This window comes from Trachurus trachurus (assembly GCF_905171665.1).
Source record: "Trachurus trachurus genome assembly, chromosome: 21".
In the NCBI taxonomy this organism is placed as follows: Eukaryota; Metazoa; Chordata; class Actinopteri; order Carangiformes; family Carangidae; genus Trachurus; species Trachurus trachurus.
Window position 1 is genome coordinate 1,376,327 of NC_139899.1, and position 24,871 is coordinate 1,401,197.

General features: G+C 42.2%; 1 protein-coding gene across 5 annotated transcripts in view; it reads right to left on the bottom strand.

Moving 5' to 3' along the window:
- Positions 1-24,871, bottom strand: part of tns1b (tensin 1b) — a 175,461-nt gene that overhangs the window by 74,564 nt on the left and 76,026 nt on the right. For all 5 annotated transcript variants that reach the window (XM_083997171.1, XM_083997173.1, XM_083997172.1 and 2 more), the window contains exon 4: positions 13,542-13,580. In XM_083997171.1, the coding sequence (XP_083853297.1) occupies positions 13,542-13,580 (39 nt within the window). The remainder of the gene's footprint in view (positions 1-13,541; positions 13,581-24,871) is intronic.

Genomic DNA, 24,871 nt, shown 5'->3' on the forward strand with positions numbered 1-24,871 from the left:
TCACCGTTGTTTAACTTTGTCTGACTCAACGTCTTCTTTTTTCCTTTTTTTTTAACAATGTCACCAGTTCTCTCAGATCTACTCAACTCACTCAAGAAGCACAGTGTTATCATCACCAACAGGAGTGATCCCCAAATAACACCTGAGATGGGTCGGACCCTGTAACCTGTAACCCCCCTGTATGCTGCAGTCAGTGTCCACGTCCAACACACAGACCAGCTCTAATGACCTGCACCAGGACTGAGTTTAAGAGCCCTCTGCTTTGTTACTCGTGCTCGGGTTGTTCTTGTAAAAGCTGTCACGCGAAAACAAACGCAATGAGAGAACGCCGACGCGGGCCACGTGCCCCCCTCCCCCCCCACCCCCTCTGTCTCCACAGTGTAACTTTCACCCACGGCTCTTTATCTCTGCCAGCACCAGTAGCTACCATGTGCTTTCTTTCACATGAGCACAGTGGCTCCTTTGACCAATTTACCAAATTATAGCCCGCTCCTTTTAGTGGAGAGTGGAGGTAGCGAGCATTCTGGGAGTTTCCCCCCTCGAGGAGGAGTAAAGGCGAGGGGGGGGTTAAACGTAGCCCGGAGCAGAGCCTCTTGGGAAATGACCCAGGACTAAATATATAGCTGTGCATCTTTAGAGCTCAAGACACAGCCCATTTAGCTCGGGCCCAGCCGGCGCAGTGTGGACAGCAGAGTGGTTAGAATCACCACTTTGGGTGTGTGTGAGCGCGGGGCTGAGAGAGAGAGAGTATTACTGTCTGAAAGAAAGCAGACAGCATTGATTGTGAGTGTTGGAATGATTCAGTGTCTACGTTCAGTCAGCGAGGTGGAGCCTGATTCTGTTTGTGTGTGTGAAACTGAAATATTCATATTTAGTTCATGACTTGTGTGTCTGTGTGTGTTTGGGTGCAGAGTGAGCGGCGTCTCTGACCTCACATGGTACTGCTGTTGTTTTAACACCACAGTCGGCTACAGCTTTGTGCCTTAAAGGAGACATATTATGCCCCCTTTTCCACAAATTAAAATAGTTCCCAGGCGTCTTAAAGACATGTCTGTGACATGCTTTAGTCAAAATCCCCCAAGGATCAAACATCACAGCTCTCTTCATCCTCTCTAAACAGCCCTGTTCAGAACGGCTGGTTTCAGAGCCTGTCCCTTTAAATGGATAGTTCAACATGTTGGCAAATTGGCCCATTGCCATAATCCCTATAGTCATAGCAGTAGGTTTGTTACTTTTAATTGTCGATGCAAGCTATTTTTAGAACGGCAGAGCAGAGCCGCGAGCTGCTAACAGCTACGCTATATGGAGGCTAATGGTTGGTTTCCCTCATCAAATACACAATCCAACAACTCCAAAACGCTCTGGTGGACAAGTTGTGACCTGCACATTCACCACACTATGAGTTTGATGAGGGAAACCAAGAAATCCCATTAGCCTCCGTATAGCGTAGCTCTGAGCAGCTCATGGCTCTGCTCAGCCGTTCTAAAAATAGCTTGCACCGACAATTAAAGGTAACAAACCTACTGCTATGACTATAGGGATTATGGCAATGGGCAAATTTGCCAAAATGTTGAACTATCCCTTTAAATGCAAATGAACCACTGCTTGCCCAACCCCTTCTACCGGTCCCAGGTAGGGGTGGTATTATGTAAATTCGAAACCTAATTAAGACAAGTGAGGGAACAGCTCGTAAAACCACATGGATTTCAACCCAGGGAGCCTGAACATTACAGATTTCTTTGTAAATTCTCACATTTTAGGGGCTGGAAGACAAAACAAACACACAAATATAAAAGAGCCTTCAAAAAGTGATATTTCCATAATATGTGCCCTTTAACTTCAACACTCCACACATCCCATCCTCACCTTTCTCCTTCGTTCCATCTCCTCGGCCTCATACCGTTTTTCAAGAGACAATTGCACGTTGGAAAACCTTCGAAAACACACACCATCTGGACAAGGGGGGGGGGGCAGTGGAGTGGCTGCACACCAGCTCATACTCCCATGTTTACACTGCAGTTTGGACAGCGGCCCACACTGAGAGCTTAGCCGGTCTTCGACATGCCTCGGTGTGCTTGTGTTTCAGCTAAGCTGCTGGACGGATACATTATTTTACTTTGATGCGCAATTATGCAGCAGCGTTCCTCCGCCAGTAATTAAATGAAAAGAGATTGCACTTCACCTCCAGTTCCCGCAGCAATAGAGACCGGGGGGAGGAAATAAAAACCTAAACAGTGCCTCCTTGTTTCCTCTGAGATGCCACTGTTGTAACTGTGGATGAGTCTCAAAATTTAATTGAATTCATTTCAATTTGCTTGTTTTCCTCTGCTCGGAGCACCAGATGTTTTCGGTTAGAAAATCTAAACACCGAATTGGCTTTCACACACTTCCTATGTTAATATTCTGGTGTTGTTTGTGTCCAACCCTTCAGGTGACTCATAGACTGACAGATAGGACGCAGGACACCTGTGGAGGCTCTGAGCTGCCATGTCCAACAGCGCCTTCTAGTGGCGGTCGACGCTAACTGCAGGTGGCCAGGTCCTGGTTGGAATCCTCCTGATGGTTTACACCTGAGACTTCAGTGGATTAACCCTTTAGCTGGATGGAAACAGTGAGAGCTACACTGCGTCGCCGACCTATAATGAGAACTCCCCGAGTTGCGTGGCCTTTTTTGTGTAGGTCGAAAACTGTGAACGCGTTTGTTTGTCTTCAAAGTAAAAGAACAGCTGTTTGGCAAGAACCTTAACAAATGTTTTCCCCCTCTGGTGTGTCTGCCTAAAAAAGGCAATGCTGCTCCCTCCAACCAGAGCCCAAAACCTCCTCTCGGAGCCAGCTCCTGATGATTGACACCGTGCCAGATGTAATGTCGAAAACGTGACGCTTTAAAAAAGAACAAATGATGAGATGTTTTCAATCACCAGGTTGTTTCATGGTATTAAAACAAAAAAACTAGACTTCTCCCTCTCTCTCTCTCATGCACAGATGTATTATTGTACACTCAGCCCTACCTCTTCATCAGTCTCAATAACACATGAACACAAACACACACACACAGCTGTTCCTCTCTCATGCTCCGTGCTCCTTCATCTGCAGCTTTCACACAGCCATGTCCCAGAAATGTAAACACAGTGTTGAGGAAAGGGAGGGAGGGAGTGGGGGGCTGTAGGACTGTAGGTTTGGGTTGTGCTCACTTATTCCCATTCCCATCCCCCTTGGGGGCTTCTGAAATACCAGGAATCCCATAGGACCGGAGCAGGGGAGAGTGGACAGTCCCCGCTGTGGGAAAAAAAAACCCTGAGCCGCCTGTGACCCTAAACCACCTCTGACTCGGTGCTTCTCGCCCCGCCTGTCCCCGTCCCTGCTGCTGCTGCTGCTGCTGCTGCTCCGACCCCAGCACTCACTCTGTTATGTAACCCAAGGCCTTCGCAAACATGTGAGAGAGGAGAGGGGAGACTCTGAAGGCTTCTGCCAAGTATTTTTACTCCTCGAGGGTGTGTGTGTATGTGTATGTGTGTGTGTGGAGGAGGTCTATTCAGCCACACCCACACACACACTTATTAAACTATTTACTTTCCCTCCTCTCCTGCCAATACTTACAGTAAACTCTGCATATGTCCCAATATGGTAATAATGTAGAAACATGATGAGAATAATCTAGACTTCTATGATGACTGTTGCTTCTATCATGATCTGGTGTACTTAATATACTTAATATATTCATTGTCAATTTTTTTTACTATAAATATTGCACTTTAAGATGTTACACCCATCCTATGATGACCTTTTGGTCTGATGGTATTGTTTGGGTTAAGAACCTTGCTCTATTGTTATTGTAAGACCTACAATATGACGGCCTTTTTTGGCCTGAGGTATAATGATTTTTATAGTGTTCTGATTGTGTGACATAATGTATAATTATCTGTATGCACTGAGAATATTTTGGATGTATTGAGGTCATGGTATTGAGGCTGGGTGTTAATTCTGTCACCTGTGAGTGGACAGCTGCATGTTATCCTCACCTGATCGAGTCATGTGACTAGTAGTATTTAAGATGGCTACTCACAGCTATCCTACTGTCTGACAAAGAGCAAACCCCTACTGCTGCAACGTGCGTCACAATAAATGATTATGCTGAGTCCTGCAGAGTCGCGAGTACCTTTGTTCTTTTTAGTTTGCTTATTGTTTGTACTCAGCACCTGCCCTCGTTGGTGTGAGTGCGTGTCTTTGGTTTTTTAATAATCTAGACTTCTTCATAACTAAGACTGACATTCCCATGCATTTGATTTATGAGATGTTCCGCACATATACAATAATTTATCTGAGAAGGTTAAGGTATGTGTGTTATGTAGTATAGAACCCAAAAGCTATGATAGACATTACTCATATTACTATGTATTACTCATATTCCTCTGATCTGCGGCCGCTCTGGTTAACAGCCTACAGACACGCTACCAGCTGTGAGCTTCCCGCCGAGGATGATGGGAATGTTATGTTCGATAGCACAGAGAGAGACCTCGTTCAAAATCCTCCTGTCAGCACCCGCGACCACACTGGTGACTCAAAATCCAGTCTAGGAAGTAGATGGAGTTTTGTCCAAGACTATATGTATAGAACAGGGGTGTCAAATTCATAGGGGCCACAAACAGCACAATTGGATCTCAAGTGGGCCGGACCAGTTAAATACTAGCATGATAAGCTATACATAAAAATAATAACTTTTCCCTTTACATTATGTTTACAGGTAATTCACTATTCTTTTACAAAACATATTATGAACAATCTGAAATTTCTTGAGAAAAATAAATGTGCAATTTCAACAATTTTATGCCTCTTCTATGTAATTTTCAGACTTTGCAAATTCATTCTGAGGGCCAGATTGGACCCCCTGCCAGGCCACATTTGGCCCGCGGGCCGCACATTTGACACCCCGATATAGAAGGTAAAACCTCAGTCAAGACTGATGAGAGAAAAGGCTCAATGAGAGACTGAGGGCACAGGCTGTGGATCAGTGGCAACATAAACATTTCCTAGATATCATTGATTTCTCAAAGTGATCAACCGCAAAATAATAATAATGACATGGCTGCATCACCATTTTAATGTTTTATATTTCTTTGTAGATTAACTTAGTTGATAAGAAGGTCAGTCTTTCTACCAAAGTTAGACCAATGTGCAAATGAACCTGGTCCACATGTTAGGAACCACTGCATCATATCATTACTATTCAAGTCAAGACAAGTCACAGTTTATTGCACATTAAAAAACAACCTAGGTATGTATGATTACCAATATAGGCAAGAGAGCTGACTGAGCCAGCTCCAAACATTTCAAACCATGCTTCCTGAATGGGTGCGCAGGTGAATGTGCTCCCTCAGGCACTTCCTTCCTCTTACCTGGGGTTCCACCACTGATGTGGTTGCCCCCTGCAGGCTTGGAGTGTCTGGGATCTGAGACCGTGGCTCCTTTCTCAGTGAACCAGGTTTTGACACAACAGGTATTCATGGACAATATGATAATAAATAAAAACAATACAAGGAAGAATGATAACTAAGATACAGACTGAGATACAGAAGCTACTGGAACCAGAGACCGACCATGCTTTACACGGCCATCTTTGAACTCGTCCCAGCCACACACCTGTAAAGTTCCATGACCGTACCTTATTGCACAGCTGTGATGCTACTGCTGTGACACAGTCTCTCCACAGACACAGACGGCTGCTGAAGCTCAGACTCAGAGCACCAACCTCTGTGGTGGTTGTTTGTTGCCACAGTACGAGTCTGTGTGATGACGCATGGGTGTGAGAACAATACCGGTTACACACCGTCATGACTGGTAAACAAAAGCCAGCCCAGACATGACGTCATGACCTGAACCAAAATATTGGTCAAATTAAAACCTCGACTTCACGATGGTGCCTAGTCTTTTATTATGATCCATTGAGACAATTCACTCAGAGTCAACAATCAGCCTATAGGAAATGTCTTTCTCTGCTACTGAGGTCACAATGTGCAGTAGAGAACAGTTTTAGTTTACATGGTTCAATCAAGAAGTTCTTACAGAGCCTCTCTGAAAGCTCCTTCAAAGCCAACTAGAGTCCTTTAACTGGGAGAAACAACCGAGCCAGCCGGAGGAGAGCCGGAGACGTTGATGGACAGAAGGAGAAAGATGCTGGCGTTCGACAACCAGCTGTTACCGAAGTTTGGAAATCCTGACATAACTAAACAGGCTGAGGGCGACCGCAGTCTGAGCTGATGTTTCTTCATACTGGGGCTACTTTCTAACACTGGTGAGAACAGTGGAGAGTAAATTATAGGTTACACATGCAGGCAAGTCCACGGTCATAATAAGTCATAGTGAATGGGACTGGAATTGTTTTGCCCCCCCCAACCCCTCCCCTCGCCATAACTTGGTGGGATGACTTCATAAAACCACTGTTTATGTGAAATTCAGTCAAACTGTGTGTGTGTGTGTGTGTGTGTATTTTCAACTATATAAATGGCTATTACATTCAATACTGTATTTCAGTTTTCAATTATGCTGTTTCTTTTCAAACTTGACAATTTATAAAAACAATGACACAACCCTCTAAACATGAAGTTATTTGATCAAGAAAAGGTCAAAGAAGGTGAGTTTTAACATGTTATTTAGGTCTTTGTATGAAAAAAAGTCTGTCCACCAACTTAAGTGTTATTGGGGTTTGCTCAGAGTCAATAATTGAGTTGAAAAATGTATTAGTTAATAACTGAACTGTTTTTCCACCCTGGGGTGGGGACCCCATGTGGGGTCGCTTGGAATTCAAATGGGGTCGTCTGAAATGTCTAGTAATTGATAAACAAAAATTACTGATAACATTTTTTTAAACTTATTGTAACACCACACAAATTTAAACAACTGTATCTATACTTTCATTTTCACAAATATAAATCAAGTTCAAATAAAATGCAGCATATAGAAATATCTGGGCGGCCGCAGTCATGTGATTGCAGGAAATTTGTGATGTCAAAATGGGGTTACGAGCCAGAAAAGGTTGGGAACCACTGCCGTACTTCATTAGTTCATTCTGTCTTTTCTCATTCTGCATATGAAAAAAAACAAACATGTGATGCCGCTGGGCTCAAACACTGGATCAATGTTCAGTATTAAAAATGCTGATTTCACGTTCCAGTCACTTGGTACATTCCCAGCGAACTGGGATCATACTGGATGTCATAACAGGATGCCTGCTCGGTGTTTGTGTACCCAGCGTAACACAGGGAAATATGTGCGGTTGTTCTAAACACAGCACTAATTGGAGCACATTTAGACCATCTTTGCCCTGCAGTTACACATTATTCAGCAATGTCCTGGCCCCGTTTCCCCCCTGCACAAGACCTATTAAAAAGAAAAAAAAAAAAAGATGCTGGATGACGTAGGTGTTAGTGCTTTATGGTTTTGTGCATATCGTTCTTTCTGTGTGTTTCGGAGGGGTGGGGGGATGCAGATGTGCAGGTCTGCCTCAACACTAAAACACTCCCTCTCTCTCCATGTCCTCATCCTGCCTTTTTGTGTTTGTGCAAAATAAAAATCTATTTCTGGCAGCGCTGGCTCAACATGAGGGCACATCTGAGCAACGCTCCCGGGGATCTTTACAACACGTCCAAGAGCGGAGGGGGCCGTCTGGGGGGGGGGGGGGTAGTCACTCCTGTCGTCATCTCTGCTGGATGGGATGTTCCAAACACATCATCAGTTATAATAAATTGCCTGCCAGTTGGCATCACCCTCCCCACAGTGAACCGTTTCACTCCAGACTCACTCAGTACAGAGTTAGTGACCAGTGGGTTACTATATTTAAAGCAGCACTAAGAGCTAAGGTCATTTCAAAAATTACAACGAATGATGTGGCTCCAAAAAAGCACCTAGATCCACAGTTTGACAGCGTTGACTAGAGTAAAAATAAATCCTGCAGCAACAGCAACATTCATCCACTTCATTCCACATCTGTGCCTCTATTAGCAAAACCCCACATAGTTTTTGAGATGACGAGATGTCCAAGCTTGTGCTCATCATGACAGGTCGTCTGGTTCGAATGGCTTCAAAACACCATCTCGACCTCGCTGTGAACTTCAGACGTGTTTGATTGTAAGCCAGCGAGGACTAGAAGTCCTTCAAGTGCTCAGGAGAAAAAAAAGATAATTTACACATATGAAAACTTGGCATCCTTTGTGTGCTTTTGGAAGATGATTTGATATGACTGAAAGCTCCAGAATCCAGCTACTAAATGGACCGTGTGGTGAGACTGTTTTTGTCAAATGCTGTCGCCAGGCTCGAGAACGGAGTTTGAGTCTTCACTTTGAAGCCAAGATGGTGAGAAATTCTTTAAGTGGTCAGAAGTGTGGGACTTGGCCAAGTCCATCTGCTGACGAAGACCATGTGATGTGATACGACTGAATGTCCCACAGCACCTACTAAATGGTGCTCGCTGGGCGATGCTTTAGTCAAACACGTCTGATGTTATCAAAGACAAAAACAAAGATGCGTTTATAGGTGGAGAAGAGCCAGGAGGAGAAACAAGGAAGTGTTTGGCACACAAACAAACACACACACATTTTGCTTGTTTCAGCTGCAGATCCATGAGCCAACTGGGATAATCTCACAAACAATTTACTACTGTTAACATGACAAAAGCCAGGGGCCAAAAATGTTTTGTGGTATCAGAGGTGCATTGACTCTGACATCTTGACACAGCGTTTATGCATTATAGTCTGTTTTCAATCACTCAAAATAAATGATTTTGATGTTAAAGACTTTGTCCTGTCTGTTAAATACAAACCAAATAACACCGCAAATGAAATACAGTTCACTGCTGTATCTCACAGTTCAGTAACCTCTTCAGTATTTTCACACATTTCCAGGAAAAGTTTTATCCTGTGTTTGGAACCAAAATTCAAATTGGCTTCACAGGATCTTTGTGTTAGATTTAAGGTGAGACATTACAAGCAAAAACACTGTTTTTTCATGCACTGGTCAATTTTGGGCTATTCTTCCTTATCATGTCTTCTTTCAAAATACTGGAAAGAAATGATAGAAAATCCACATTAATGTGGTTATTTTACTTCATCTTGTCTCTTTTGTCAGTAGATTTCTCCTAAATTCACTAAAGGTTAGCATCTTCTGACTCTAATATGTCAAAAAAATAAAACAACATTTTTGAAAGGGGCTTTGTCCATCGTTCAGATTTTGGTTCTGGAAATTTACTATATGCAAATTAGCACATATTTAATTTGATATAGCCTAATTTACATATTTAAACATAGAATTTGACAAAACCTGTAATACAAAACATATTCTTAGTGTAGGTAATAAACTTGGGAAGTTTCATGGTGATATCTGTTAGTTTAAATGTTTACCCTATTCACCTGTAGTGTCTCACCTTAAAAGAAAATGATCCTTATAACCTAACAGTAAAATCACTCTTGTGATCTGGTAATCTTGTTTTTCCTCTGAAGCTGAGAAACAGCTGCGAGAAAATATCAGATTTTAATTGAGCAGGAGCATCATCATCATCATCATCACCATCAACAAATCAACATAAAATAATGAAGTATTCAGTGGCGAAAGTACCATTAATGCAAGTAATGCCGTTGCATTAGGGCCCGTGGCCAAAAAAGGCCCGCGGTGAACGGTAAAAAAAAAAAAAAAAAATTAATAAAACATAAAAGAAAAAGAAAAAAAAGTTTTAATTGATGGTATAGGCTACTGTATTAAATCATCTTGGCTTTTACATCATTACTGTAATTCTTTAACGTTATTCTGGATTATGAACATGCGCGCGTGACAGGACAGTTCTCCTGTTGTCGGCAGAGCGGCGGCGCAGCGCCGTCCCTGACCGTCTCTCCCTGTCTCTTTCTCTCTGTGTCTCTCTGACGAGCAGTGACATGTTCAGCACCGAGACAGCGGACAGCGCTGTCACTCACTCAGGGCCCCGGTCCAGATGGATTCGGCTTTTTTGAATCTGGATAAATACTTCTATCAGATCGGCATCGCGTCCAGGCGGACGGCGTTTTCGGGGGGTGAAAACGGTATTTTTTTAAACATGTCCCAGAGTGGGAAAATCTGAAAACGCCGCCTCAGCGTATCCGTCCGGACGCCCAAAATTGATTTTTTTCTGAAACGATGTCATGTAACCTGATGAACGCACCGTGAGACACACACACACTGCTGCAGCAGCTGCACAGTCTATGGACGTAACAACAACGGCCGACTACCGTCGCGTCGCTCAGACGCTGCGGCTGAATCACACCTGTTTAATCATCAGTGATATTTACTCTGACACGACTCCCTGTCAACATTTAATCCCATGTCTGAGTTTGAATACAGCGGGGGACTTCCCGTCTTCTTCTCTGTCTTTAGTGTTTATGTGTGTGGCGCTGTAGCGCTCCACACAGGCCTGGAGTAGCCTATACTACAGCCTACCCCCCCCCCCCCCCCGTTATTATTATAGGGCCCGCAATTTTTTTTTTTGCATTAGGGCCCGTAGCAGACAACTTTCGCCACTGGAAGTATTCCTTATAAATCGCCTAACTGGAATGTGAGGATTCACAGAAATTTGCTGTTTTATTTTTAATCCCCAACATTTTTCTCCAGTAAGTAAATCTATGGTTGATGATGTAATCAGTCTGCACCTGAGAGGGGCAGTAACTCATGTTGGTCTCTGGCTGTGAGCAGAGGAGGAATTCACCAAACATGGGTCTGAGGAGAGCTGACGCACACCTTCAGGCTGGAGCTCTGCGGCTGGGACCGTCGCTGGCATGCACGCTCGCACGTCTCCACAAAAACACACACTCCAACTGCATCCTGTCTTACATCAGATGGCTGAAACACACTGTACACACAAGAGGAATGATTCACTCATCTAAGCAATGCGTGCTGTCCTATAAACTGAAGAGTCCCGGCAGGAGTCTATGTGCTTTGTGTTCCTTCATCTGTCTGTATTTTTTCTGGGGACCATTGTTGGTCTTGAAAGCCGTTGTCCCACACAGCCTTCACAGCTTTTACTTGTTTTCTTTCTCTGCTTTTCTCAGCGGTACAGTAAAGACATGCCAACAAATGTTTTACACCTCAGCTCATCAGTGTTTATGAGAGCAATCAGCACCTCTAATGCAGGCACAAAAGCCCCTGGGGAGACTCCTGTTGGCAAGCACAGGAGAAAGAAGACATAATGGAGAGGACATCATCTGCGGTTTCTACTTCCGTCTGGCTTCCATTAAAACATAACATGGACCAGAGAGGACAGAAATATATTCTGTTCTGTGTTTGCACTAAGTAGAAACTAAATCAACAGAGCCAAGTTCAAAAACAACACAATTTTTTATTTTCTGCCTATAACGGTCCAAGGCAGTAGTGTTAACTCTGCAGTCATGCACAACTCTACTAATACTTTTCTAGAAGCAAGTTGATGTTGAGTGACACTGGAACAGTGGCTCCCAACCTGCAGGCTGGAGCCTATTGGTCAGCTGCAAATACACTGGCTGGCCGTTCATTTGGTAAAAAAAAAAAAAAAAAAAAAAAACTAACTTGGTGAGAAGTTGTGGTTTTCTAAAAAGCTAAATATTTTCAGTCAATACACATCCAACCATACAAAGTATAACAAAACTCATTTAGTGTAATGTGATGGTGAAATGGGCCATTCATAGTGACAAAACCATAGAGAGTTATCACCACCATCACTTCTACAGCGTTTCAGCATCTTTCAGCTCATTGTCTTGGATTTGGAGGCCACAACTTTTGGCTTATACTTGCTAAACAATAATCAGCACCATAGTTAAAATGATGAAAGCTAATTGCTTTGGGTTAACTGCTAGCCATTTATTATGTATACGGTTATAATACATCACTGAACAGCATGTTATACTGCCTATACTCCCTTTTGTTGTTGCTGTTTCCTTGCTTCTTCGCCCTGAACTTAGCACAGATTAGAATGAAAATAAAAAGATACACTTGTTTTAAGTATTTTTGGGCTTTTTATGGGTTTATTTGATAGTATAATTGAGAGAGACAGGAAATGGGGAGGCAGAGAGAGGGGGAATCTGGGATTTGGGACTGAGTGCAGCGAGGACTGTAGCCTCTACATATGGGGCGCCTGCTCAACTTACTGCGCCACTCAGCGCCCCAAGAGATAAACAATTATTTAAAATATTTGAAATCCATAAATTAAAAATATCTTAAGAATCTTTTCATAGTTTTTTTCCCCCTATCAAAGCCTATCACTGTGACAAGCTATTGATAGAAACTTTCATGTTGTCACCAGCCAGAACACATCATGTATTTGCCTGCTATCTCAGACTGATTGCACGCTAAAAGATAACTTCCATGGCAAAACAGACAGCTGCTTACAGGAAAGAGAGTACAGAGACAGACAGTGAATAGACAAGTGAACAAAAAGATTAAAAAAAGAAAAACTGTGCTTCCTCTAAATTCAGTTCAGTCATGAATGTTTGATTGTTATTGCTAAAAGACAAAGTGCTGTGAGAAGGAGTTATTTGTGCTCCGTGTGGGGCCATGAGTTGGGAATATGTACATCACTGGAACTAATAATCAGAGTTCACCTGTCAGACTGTGGGTTCAGTCTGTAAAGTGAGTGTTTGTCATGCGGCGGCCAGCAGAAAGTGTGGCAGGTGAAGTTTGTGGTAAATTCTGGCACGCTGCGACCTGAGGTGTTGTTTTCAGAAACCAAAGCGGTGAGGTTCAGAGCAGACCAATAACAAAGCCCAGAAAGCAGCTTGGCCCATACGGCCACACATCTTAAACAGATGTCTTCATGTAGAAACCATCTAGTGCAAAAAGCATCTGCAGAGGATAAGACGTTCTTGCTTGATTACTGCAGCTTTTATGAAAGAAAAACAAGACGTTCCGCAAAATATTTTCTCTGTGAGCGTAGAGAAGTGCAGGGGATGTTTGCTTTGGTTTGTCGAGCACCCAAAACCATTTAAACACACAACATGCGAGAAGGAGAGCGAGCAAACCATATCCAAGTCTAACACAAATTCTAATGTGCCGATACCATATAAGGCAATGGAGCAAGCATGTTTTTATTGCCCTTTCAAAAATCACTTCATACTCAGACTACATCCCACTTGGTCCAGTGTTATTTTAAAGAACAAAATACGTCATAACGATAAAGCAGATTCAAGGACGCAGAAGTTAATTTACCATTCTTATCTAGATTCATATTTTTGTTTTCATGCCACAGCAGCCAAAAGATCTGAATTTCTATATCTCCCTTCACAACTGTAGCAGAGAAAACATAATGCCACACAACAGTTAAATCAAGTAAAGTCAGGTTTATTTATAAAGCTTCAAATCACAAGTTTGTCTCAGGGGGGCTCGAGATAATGGGCCATTATCTGCAATAGTAACGGCCTTGTTAGTGTAGCTGATAGAGGCTGTTACTTTCCAACCCTGTTTGCAATAATTCTCCACCAGGAAGGACCCAATAATGTCTGCTGAGCACATACAGCATGGAAGCAATTACAGAAAAGAAAAAAAAAAGTGTTACTTACCAGCTCATAGTTTGTTGCTGGGACACATGACGAAGACACCTAAAAACAGAAAAGAGAACTGGTTAGTAATAGTGCTGATTCTCTGCAGTCGAGTTAACAGAATTACATTAAAACAACAACGTAACACATGTGCAATAGCTGCATTTAGATTCTGCTTCACAGCTGCATATTTGAAAGAAGCACCTCAAACATACCAGTGTTTTATTTCACAGCCACAGACACGCAACAAGGAAAGACCACAATTCATCAGACTTAAAGCTTAAATCACTCATTCCTCCTTACGTAATCCATGCAATCTTCCCTCTCATAGCATAAAGCCACTACAGCTTCTGTTTTTTCTATTTGCAATAAGCTTGATGCAAAATGATTCTTCAGAAGCAGTAACTTCATTAAAAATATTTACTCAGAACAACAATAAAGATTTATTATGTGCTCAGTTAAAACACTGTCTTGCACCACACTCTGGCCACTGGCTATATATAACCAATATTTTAATTAAAGGATCATTTAATGTTAACTCACTAAATACAGTCCAACAATTTCCACAATACACCATACAGTATAATGGGTTCACTATACTGTATGTAGTGCTGTCCAAATGTACACAGACAATTATGAAACCCCATAGAGAAAACACATAGTATCCCAGAATGCATCATGGAAAGCAATGTCCGATCAATCAGGGGTCACTAACGAAGTAATACATTGCTTGGTTAGTAACCCAATACATTGATCTAGCCCTAAAAAATTGGCCAAGTACAGAGTGAAAGTGTTTTTCCATCTAACTGATGAGCTCACTATATGGTCCTCTATTGGACTCCATGGGCAGTGAAAATGGAGGTTTTAGTGAGTGAGCCATTTAAGACATAAACAATATGTCAATGTTGTGTTTACAACAGTTTGTGATGCTGCCCCCAAGTGACTGAAAATCTGTCACTGCAGCTTTATAGCGTTCTTAGCGAACACACTTCATCAGAAAAGACACATACTGTATGAAGCTCTGGCACTGGTTAAACACAACCACTACAATAACGACAACAGAACTCAACAATGCTATTAAGTTAGATCGATGGCGTGATGACGGAGTATTAGCACGGCGATGAACAGACTGAAAAGCTGAATGTTCATCTCTCAAACCAGAACCCTTAAGTCGGCCGAAGAAGCAGCTGCGGTTGCTCAGTCAGTAGTGGGATCGCTCCAACAGAACTCATGATTTGTCAAGTGCCTGCGCTAATCCGATAACCAACAGTTTCCATAATCATTTCATGAGGTTGCAGCAAGAACATGAGGCTGATAAACAGGAAGAGCATAATGATAATGGCCTCCCAACAGAAGACTGAAATGAAGTGCTCCCGGAGAAAAGATGACCACTTGATGGTGGATGAATGCAAACAGGATGTCACCACTGATGTTTCCTTCCTGTCCGTGTCTGTATTCCGTCTCTCTGTGCCTGTGTCGCCATCATTTTCTCTTGAGGCAAACACAGGAAAACACCCTGCAAACTTAATTTTCACCAGTTTGCCCCCATAACGCCACAATCTCATTTGCAGATTAACGAACAGACAGGACTGATTCCAGTCGGCTTTTGACTGCTTCATGTCCTTCATCCTTGTGTTATTTTATTACTACGACAGGTCTGTGTCTCTTTTAGCTTTGAGAGATTACACCCCGGGGGGTTATCACAGCTGTTGACCTCTGAAAGCACCTTTCATCTTTGCTGCTGCCCCGCCACTCACCTTATCCACAACTAATTGTGTCATAGCAAGAACACAAGCCTGCTGCTCTGTCGAAGTCTGCTTTGTGTTATACTGTTGAAGGCGGTGCATTCCACGTCTGCCCACAAAGATGGAGTAAAAGTCTAAACCGGAGAGTTAATGGACTGAAATCAGAGTGTGTGTCGCATTAATCAACTGAGCTCTATCTAAAGACGTGCAAACATGGAAACAGATCAACATCTTGCTGATCTAGTAACTGTTTTTTGTTGAGCTTCTTTTTAAAAGGTCCCTACAGAGCAGAATTAGTGCTGTAGCGTCTTGCTAACCGTCCACCGCTAGTGGATGCTAACCAAACTAAATGCGCCACTGGATGACTGCCTAACGGCAGGTGTGAGAGCGGTGTGAGAACGGCTGATTAGATTCACAATGTTGAGGATGTGAGTCATTAAAGTCACTCCGTCTTTTTTTTATAGCTGTTACCTCACCTAAAATTCAGGAATGTTGACTCTAAACAGGAAATGACCGTTAGGAGATTAGATGTTTCAGGCTCCTATAGCAGCAGAAGCAGCTGATGGACCGATATGAAAAGTCAGGGCCTAACGATGCCAAACACATTCTCGATGCAAGAGCTGATGTTATCCTCACACGCTAAATACAAATCCCACAAGGGCAAGACATAGTTGGGTGATGCAGCTTGGAAATATCTAACACACATTAGTGGTAAATATGAAGCCAAAGGAAGAATATTTTTTTACATTTCAGGGGGACGTACTGTACTGTAATGTCCCTCTGTGACTGTTGTCCATCACAGCTACCCTACGTATCAGCGGCCGACTTGAATGATGCCATCTCAGAGGAATGCGTCTCTGTTTTCTAGAATTTACGTCTGGCGTGGTGGTGGTGGTGGTGGTGGTGGTGGTGAGTGTCAGGAGTTGACAGGATACAGTATCTCCATCTGGCTCAGATCTCCTCCATTACAAGTTGTTCCAACCTCCCTCCCCATCACCCGCTCCACCATCAACGTCACTCACGGGTCCCGCTCCTTCGGGTGACTGTCACCGTGCCCGGACCCCTCAGGCCTGCTGAGTGTTGCACCTGACACCGCCTCTGAGCTCCTTACAGCCAGACCACCCTTAATCTGGATTCACTGAGTACGTTTCCATAGGGATGTACCCGAACCCAAATACATTATTCAGAAATACACAAATAATGGTTTGATCCAGAATAGTTTTTCTGTCAGAAGTTTCTCCTCATTATTCGGGAGCTTTTATCTAAAGAAAAAGAAATGTTTGGATGCGTGTTTTGAGCATGATTTTGAGCCAACTACAAAATATTAACACAAAACAGAACAAAAAAACATTGGTGTGTGTTTTGAGCCAATCACATCCATGCACGATACACTGCCAAAGTTTGATTTTGGTGAAGAGAGCCCTCAGGTCAGTCCCTTACGTTATCACAGAGGAGCAACAGCACATAACCAGGTGACTCTGGTTCACACTCCAACACTGTACTGTAGCTACGTGGCGCTAATGCACCTTAATGGGAAAAGAAGCGGCTATAAACGTTTACGTTTGGGAAGTCTAAAAGAGCTGCATGATTAAATTATTTTATTCCCGTTCTAGTTAGCCAAGAGCTAAAGCGGAAGTTATCCGGCTAGCTCGGTGGAAGTCTCTAGTGCGCCCACTTCCGGTTTCTTCCCGAATACGAATAACAAATCCAAAGTATTTTTCAAAAGGCCTAATCCGAACTCAAATACAAAAGGTGCACTGGCTGTACACCCCTAATATCCAGTATGTGGAAGCTATCCATCGTATATATTCTGATTTATGGCAAATTGAGAAAATAGACATAAAAAGAAGAAAACATGGCAGATTTACATTGTTTTCCTTTCTGCCTCTAAAGCATCTTCATGCCTCATGGTCCACCCACACAGGTGTTCTCAGTTATCCCACCTGATCAGATAAAGTATAAAGTTAAGAAAAAAGTAAAGAACAAATTTGAGAACTTTGATTTCAAGAATACCATTTGTTCTTAAGTTTTTTCTTAAGAAGAAACTTAAGAACAAAGTTGAGAAAATACTTAAGAACTTTTTTGGAGAATATGACTTCTTCTCTTTTTTCTTCTTAAGACAGAAGTTAAGAAAAAAATGACACTTAAGAAGTTTTTTTTTCTTAAGAACGTTTTGTGAATCTGGCCCCTGGTCTTTATAATCTGTGGGCATGTACAGTCACAGGTTGATTGACACCTTCCTTACTCTGTTGTTAGGTTTAGTGTGTCTGTGTGGGCGGGACACCTGAATCATTCTTGTTAGTACCTGTGGTTTGACGACACCATGTTATTGTGATCACAGCTCTGCTCAGCCTTTGTATGAGACATAATAGTTTAATTGCTGCTGAAACATTTCCAGTTGACAGGTGAACTAGTCAATACTCAACATTAGATATTAATGCTGTAGTTAGTCCTGGGAGCTTTCTTCAGTCTCATGAAGGTTTAGAAAGGCACAGTAAGAGGCTGGGGAAATAGAGCAGCTCAAAGGCTTTAAGAATTATTGGACCTTTTGTCTTTCTAAAGGAGCTGCTCAAGGACAAAGATGACAAAGGCCTGCTGCTGGTCAAACCACAGTTAAAGTTTTTGACTGAAGGTGACCAAGCATTTACTGTCAGAGCCCCGACACTCTAAGTCTGTCTCCAACTGAAAAACACTGCTCTGACTCATCGATTTTTAAAACACCTCTTCTTAAAACACACCCCTTTCTTTCTGCCTTAAATATTGTTTGATATATTTTTATTTGTTTAATCCATAAAGATTGTTCTCCTACCTCTGTTCAATTGTTTTCAGTCCATTTTGCATAATGTTTTCATTATGTTCTTATGATTAAGTTATTAGAGTTGTTATGTGTGGCTTTTTGCAAGTGTGCGGCACAGAGCTGCAAAAATAGACACTTGGTTAACTCCCCATGGAAGATGTTACTATTGTTGGAGGAGTGTCCACATGAAGCACATGCTGCCACATCCATCTTAATGAGAGCACAGTGCTGGTGCAGCGGGGAGACCAAGAAAACCTGACAAAACATTTCTCCTTGATCTAATTTTGCCACAGCTCATTACAGAATTAAGACATTCATAATTAAAAACATGCAACCAAACACAGAATACGTTAAAACACTGATTTACATTGATGTTACTCTTATGCCTAGTGCTCTCTACAGTGATCAGGAACTACTTTACTGCAGTTCTGGGATCATCATTCATCTTCTAGTTGTGCCTTGTACCCCAGAGGCGCCTTGCCATAGTGTTATTTTCACTGGGTTCACAGTGAATGCTGCTTTGACCATCAGACTAAAGCGTTATTAGGTCTGATACATTGTTAGGAATGGAAGGAAATGTAATGCATCATACTGTGCCAGAGGATGAGAGGGCAAAACAAAGGACAAAGAGATGCTTCATGAATAAGTCTTCAAACATTAAAAAGACTATGGCATCTGACATTTAGCTCAATCTCATGTTTAATGAAAGTCATACTTTTCATTTGTGCTGACTGCTGAACAGAGTTAATTCATGTTAGACAGAGACATCGACATCAATGACAAGATGGCCCATGTCGCCAGTGCAATAAAAGCTCTGATGCAATGGTCAGGTTGAGAGGGGAGGTAGTCTGCCCACATCACAGTGGCTCACATTCTGCCTCATGTTAAGTGGCTGCTGATGCTGGAGAGGAACTTTGCACCGTATGCAGTCTGGTAAAGCAGTCACAGCCAGGATCTCCCAGAAACCACAGGGAATATTTATCCAAAGGCAGACTGCAGGTGAGCACTTAGCAGTGGGCTAACCACAGGTCAAGCAGAGGGAAACCGCTGTGTGAAAAATCCTCTGGACAAAAAAATGTAGGGTGATCTGGAAAGTCTAAATGGGGATAGGTAAGAAGGTTTTGAGGGACCTTTAAATAGAAGTGAGTTAGTTCATGGTTTTTGGCCACGCTAGCAATGCTACTTTAGGGATGGCATTGTGTTTTAAATCCACAACTGTTAGATTGATAGGCAATAAAGGGATAGTTCAACATTTTGGCAAATTGGCCCATTGCCATAATCCTTATAGTATAGGAGTAGGTTTGTTACCTTTAATTTTCGGTGCAAGCTATTTTTAGAAAGGTGGAGCAGAGCCGCGAGCTGCTCAGAGCTACCATCCAACAACTATACAACAATTCCAAAACGCTCTGTTGTGACCTGCACAGTTTTTCGGCAAGCAGTCTCTGCATTTGCCTCGAAAACAACTCTGTCACATAATGTTCCGTTATTATCTCGTAGCGTGGTGAATGTGCAGGTCACAACTTGTCCACCAAAGTGTTTTGGAGTTGTTGGATTGTGTATTTGAAGAGAGAAACTGAGAAATTCCACTAGCCTTCGTAGCGTAGCTCTGAGCAGCTCACGGCTCTGCTCCACCGTTCTAAAAATAGCTTGCACCAACAATTACAGATGATGAACCTACTCCTAAAACTATAGGGATTATGGCAATGGGCCAATTTGCCAAAATGTTGAACTATCCCTTTAAATCTGAGGCTGACATTCTTGGTCAGCAAAGGATGAATCACTCTGATTTATGTGCCTCCCTGATTTTTTCCTAGAGACACGATAAGATTTATATCTGTGGCTTTCAATGAAATGTGACCAAAACTAAGTCTGTGTTAAAGTTCTCATACTCTACATTTTTTCCTATGTTATATTTAAAGTGTTGATCCATAAGAAGATATTTTGTGGTTTTAAGCACAAAAAAATAAATATGTAAATCTACCTTTATACAATATGTGACCTTTGATGCTCATGGAGGAGTATTCCCAAGCGACTACAAGATAAGATCAGAACAAACCTCTGGCTTCTGAACATAAACATTCCTTTTACATCTGAATCAAGTATTGAAACAACCTATATAACCATTGGATACAATGGACACAATATGGCCAGTGAGTCACATTTGAATTTTGATGAAAACCTACACAAAGCCTTTGTCCATGCTTTGCCGTGCGTGGGGAGGAGGCCTGGCCAGAGTGTGTGTTGATGCTATCGGGAGTATTCAAATGAGTGTAATATAATAAAGGATAATTGTGTTGTTGCATTCCGTACATGCCTGTGTTAACAGCATTAAACAAGGGCCCATTTCCTACAGACAAAAGTCCATGTCAGACGTCTCTGGCTTGTAGGACAGCGTTCACATGCGGTCTGCTTCCTGCTACTGACACACTCCAGACAGAGTCACGTTATATAACCAGTGTCAGCCTCCTGGGTTTGAATATGTTAATAATCCTCGCTAATGACGTGACCGGTGCGGGGCCTTAAATAAATGATGAATTGAGCCATTATTTGGGTAAACAAAGCTACAGTAAAAACTCTGCTATGCTCATGTCCATAAATCTCAAAGCTAATGTAGGAAAACAGACAGCAGAGCGATAAATCATGGTAGAAAAAAGTGCATTCCTGCTTTACTCCAAGCACTGAAATGATTGTAATGCAGGGTTGCTTGTGGAAAAGAACATGGGGCCTTGTATTGTTGGTAAGAAATGAAAAAAAAAACTTTCCCCAGCCCTCTGCACTGGCATATTAACAGACAGCTTCCCTGAATGCTTTCATGTTTATCCAGATCTTTGCATCAGGCACATCCCAGCAGAACTATTCAGTGTGCAAATTCAATTTGTGAGGCATAACCAGTAACAGAAGGCTTTCTGCGGCTGTGATGGTGGAGTGTGCCAGAGTGCCGGTCCGTATGGACTTATTGGGATATTATCAAAGCAGAAAGGAATGATGGGATAGCTTTAGTCCAAGTGCCCATGCCCTATCACATCTGCTTCTCAATCTATAATCAATGATTTACTGCAAATTTGATGTATGTACTGAATGTATATGTACTGAATGATTATTAACTGTTCTACGCTCATTTGGTTTTCTCTACCTTGTTTCCTGATGCTTCGCTAAATCCAAGTCTTCTGTCTGTCTACAGCTTCTGTTTTTCTCCAGGCGAAAGTTGTGGAAAATCATAGATTTATTGAGCTGATTGGGCAGCAGGACATGTACCCGCCGGAGCGTCTCTGCGCTCTGATTGATGTCTCATAGCGAAAGAAAAACTTCAGGAATGGAACACATGTGCTTTGTGTTTTGATTCTCTCTTGTTTTCACCTTGTCTCGTCATCGTGAAGTGTTGTTGTATATGATTCTGATGCTGAAATGGTGCTAGAAGTTGATCATGCTTCATCAATTGACAAAAAAGTTAATCAATAATCAATTAATCTTCAAATTCACTGAGTAAAAACACTGAACATTCACTGTTCTGAGCTAATGCATGTGCTGCTCTGCTCTGCTTCTCTGTGTTTTATGATAGAAACGTTACGATGGCAACAATACAGTTCCCATAATTTACACTGTCCCTGTGTGATGGTCCATAAAAGCTACATTTGTGGTTTTTAAAAACCAAAAACCACTTTAGAGTAGTTTTACATCTCTTCTCTCGGCCTCTCTCTGAGGTCTAATAACAGGTCAATGAGCCAATCACAAGAGAGGAGGCTCTGAGCCTCTCTTCTGATTGGTCGGCTGTTTTCTACGAGATCTAATAAAAGAATAAAGACAATTTTACGGGATTAAAAGAACAGATCCTGCAAGTTTGGATGGTGGATTCAGGTGGGTGGTGCTTGGGGGTAAGGTGACAGCTTTGTTGTGACATCACAAAGTTACAGGTCCTGCAGCTAGTTTTCTGAAAACAGGCTGTCTATTTATCTGTGAACTGAGACTTTAATATTTAGTTTTCCTTTCTTTTTCAAGACAAGAAGTTGTTTCTCATACTGTACCTTGTTTGTTAACAGTTTCGGCGTGTTCTTGTTCTTCCGCCTTCTTCAGAACCGTCACCGTGATGTCAGACGGAAGAACACGCCAAAACTGTTAACAAACAAGGTTTGACAAACAACTTCTTGTCTTGAAAAAGAAAGGAAAACTAAATACTACATTCGGACATAATGAACTTCTACAATATATTGAGGCTTTGATACTTTCATAGTATTAATAAAGAATCTAGAGCTGATCTATAATAAAAAATAATCTAAAAACAGACATTGGCATCTGCCTTGATACAAAATTGGACCAAATTTTGAATGCATGTTAGACATTATATATTCTAAACTAAAAATAAGAAGAGATGTTTTGTGAAAATAATTGTTAGTAGCACTAGCAGCCCCACTGTACCATACTACACGTATGTACAGTACGGTATGTAAAGTATATTCCTATAAAGTACTGTATGTGTATAAAGTGCAGTAAAGTGAAGCATCATGGAACAAGTCTGCATGTGTTTACACTTGATAAAGATTAAGATCACTGTCACTGCAGGAGCAAATAACCAAACAGAGAGAAATCTGTGACAGATCAAATAAGGATAAGGATAAACACCATAAGAATGAGTGTGTAATGTCTGCCTATACATAAACAACTTGGACTCCCGAGGGATCCAGCCGACGCCGTATGTCCCTGCCATGTTTCTTCTCCACGGCCGGGACTCAAAGCGGCCTTCAGCCGAGCGGAGCGCCTGTTCATTCTCACCCACGTCTTTGTTGGACGGGACTGACGGCGTGGAGAGGGGAGAAGCTACGGCTTGTTTCTTTTGTTCCAGAGTTACAGCGGGGGTCACGTTCCCTTCCCAGGCTCTTTCAGCCAAGAGCCGGTATTTACCAGCACGCTGATTTACACATTTATCATGGCTCTTGCTGTCTGGCAAAGAGCCAAGTGGTGGAGAACGAGGAGGGAGGGAGTGGGCAAGAGAGGAAGGCAGCCATGAGGAACCAGTGTTGGGACGGAGGGAGGTGGCGGGGTGTCCTCTGTCCTCTGGCATCTATAGTGAAAGTCCCCTGTTTCCAGTCAGACAGGACGGTTACCTTCACTTTGATTTTTGATGGGAAGCAATTCAATGTCGGTTTTTCCCCCCTGCCAATCCAAATCCCAGACAAACAGTCCTGAAGCAACGCTTTGACACTTTGGGAAAAGTGCTTGTTTGCAGTCTAACCCAGAATCAGATGTAAAGATCAATACCAATTTCATCTCTGTGCACACACAGCAACAGTACAGTGGAGGGAAAACAAGGTGTTTTGTCTCGCTTCTAGCCTCGAGGAACTTCAGCCTCTGTCAGAAGTGAAAACTTGGCTCTGGGCTTCTTCTCGTTTTGTATCTTAGTGACAATGTTCGTATGAAATCATTTTTCCACATGATGTCATTGGACAGCTGCTCTCTCACAGGAACCAGTGTAAAGACGTGCACACGGATCAACTGAACAGTCACACAGGAGGGACTTATACATGAACGGAAAAGGGTTGTAGGCATGAGTGTGAGCCAAAAGAGGTGGAGTAGATGAGGGGAAACAGTTAAAGATCCCCTCAAGACATATGAGACGTGCTGCACTTAAACATACTGTTCTTAATCATTAGAAATATGTCAAATAACATCTAACCCTCAGACTCTGAATTCACACAAGTCCCCTGAACGCCTCACAAGCCAGTGGACACTAATATTTACAAATGTTCCATGTCTTGACTTTTGCACATGAAAGCACTGAGTAGCCAGCGGGCTGTAGGGATTACTGTACTGTATGAGACAACAGCACAGCACTTTGTAGGAGTTTTATAGTTTTCATTCCAATTTAGCATTTGCATGGTTTGCTTATGAAGTGTAATTTCATTTGTAACAGCTGGGTAAAAGATGTCCTTCTGCTTCATGGGAAGTCCGAATTTCCACATCACACTTGTGCAAGTTGCTTATTGCACCATAACTGGCTCCAAACTGAGTGGAATCACATAAAATCCTATTTGTACAGCACAATTTACAATTCAGGTTTAAGGTGAGCACAGGGAAACCTGCAGACGACTGTGAAAACAGCTTCCTATTGTCAAACTCTGAAGGTACATCATTCTACACAGTGGTTTTAGACAGGCTAATGGCAAACTTAAACACAGCATCGTACATAACCAGGAAGCTGAGATGGTTGACACTTAGAAGTACTTGGGAACGACGTTTGACTCTACACTGAGATGTCAACACAACAGAGGATGTAGTTGCTAAGGAAACTAAACACCATGTTAGTGCTCCTATCTTGTGCAGCTTTTACAGGTCATTCATAGAGAGTCTTTTAACCTTCTTATTCATTTGTTGGTTTGGTGGTCTGTCTGTGAAGGACAAGGAAAGTCTTAACGCTATTGGTCAGAGTGTGTTCAATGATTATTGGAACCCAGGAAAGGGACCTGGTGGTCACTGTGGTAGCTACTCCAAAAGGCCAAGGTCATCCTCGCCCAGCCAAATCACAGCCAGTTCTTTACAAGGCCTTCAGGTTGATGTTGCAATGTACCTTTAGCAGAACAAACTGCCTCTCCAAGTCTTTTATCCCTTGTGCCATTAGGTTTTTAAACCTGGGCAGCAACCTTTTTTCTTTTTTTTTTTAAATCTATGATATCATGTTTTCTTGATGACTGCTTCATTTTAATTAACTACCGTACTTACTTTAACTATTTATTCATTATAGTATTATATGATTGATCATGTATGCTGTTGAATAATAAATTTCCCTCTGGGATAAATAAAATTCTATTCTGAACCTC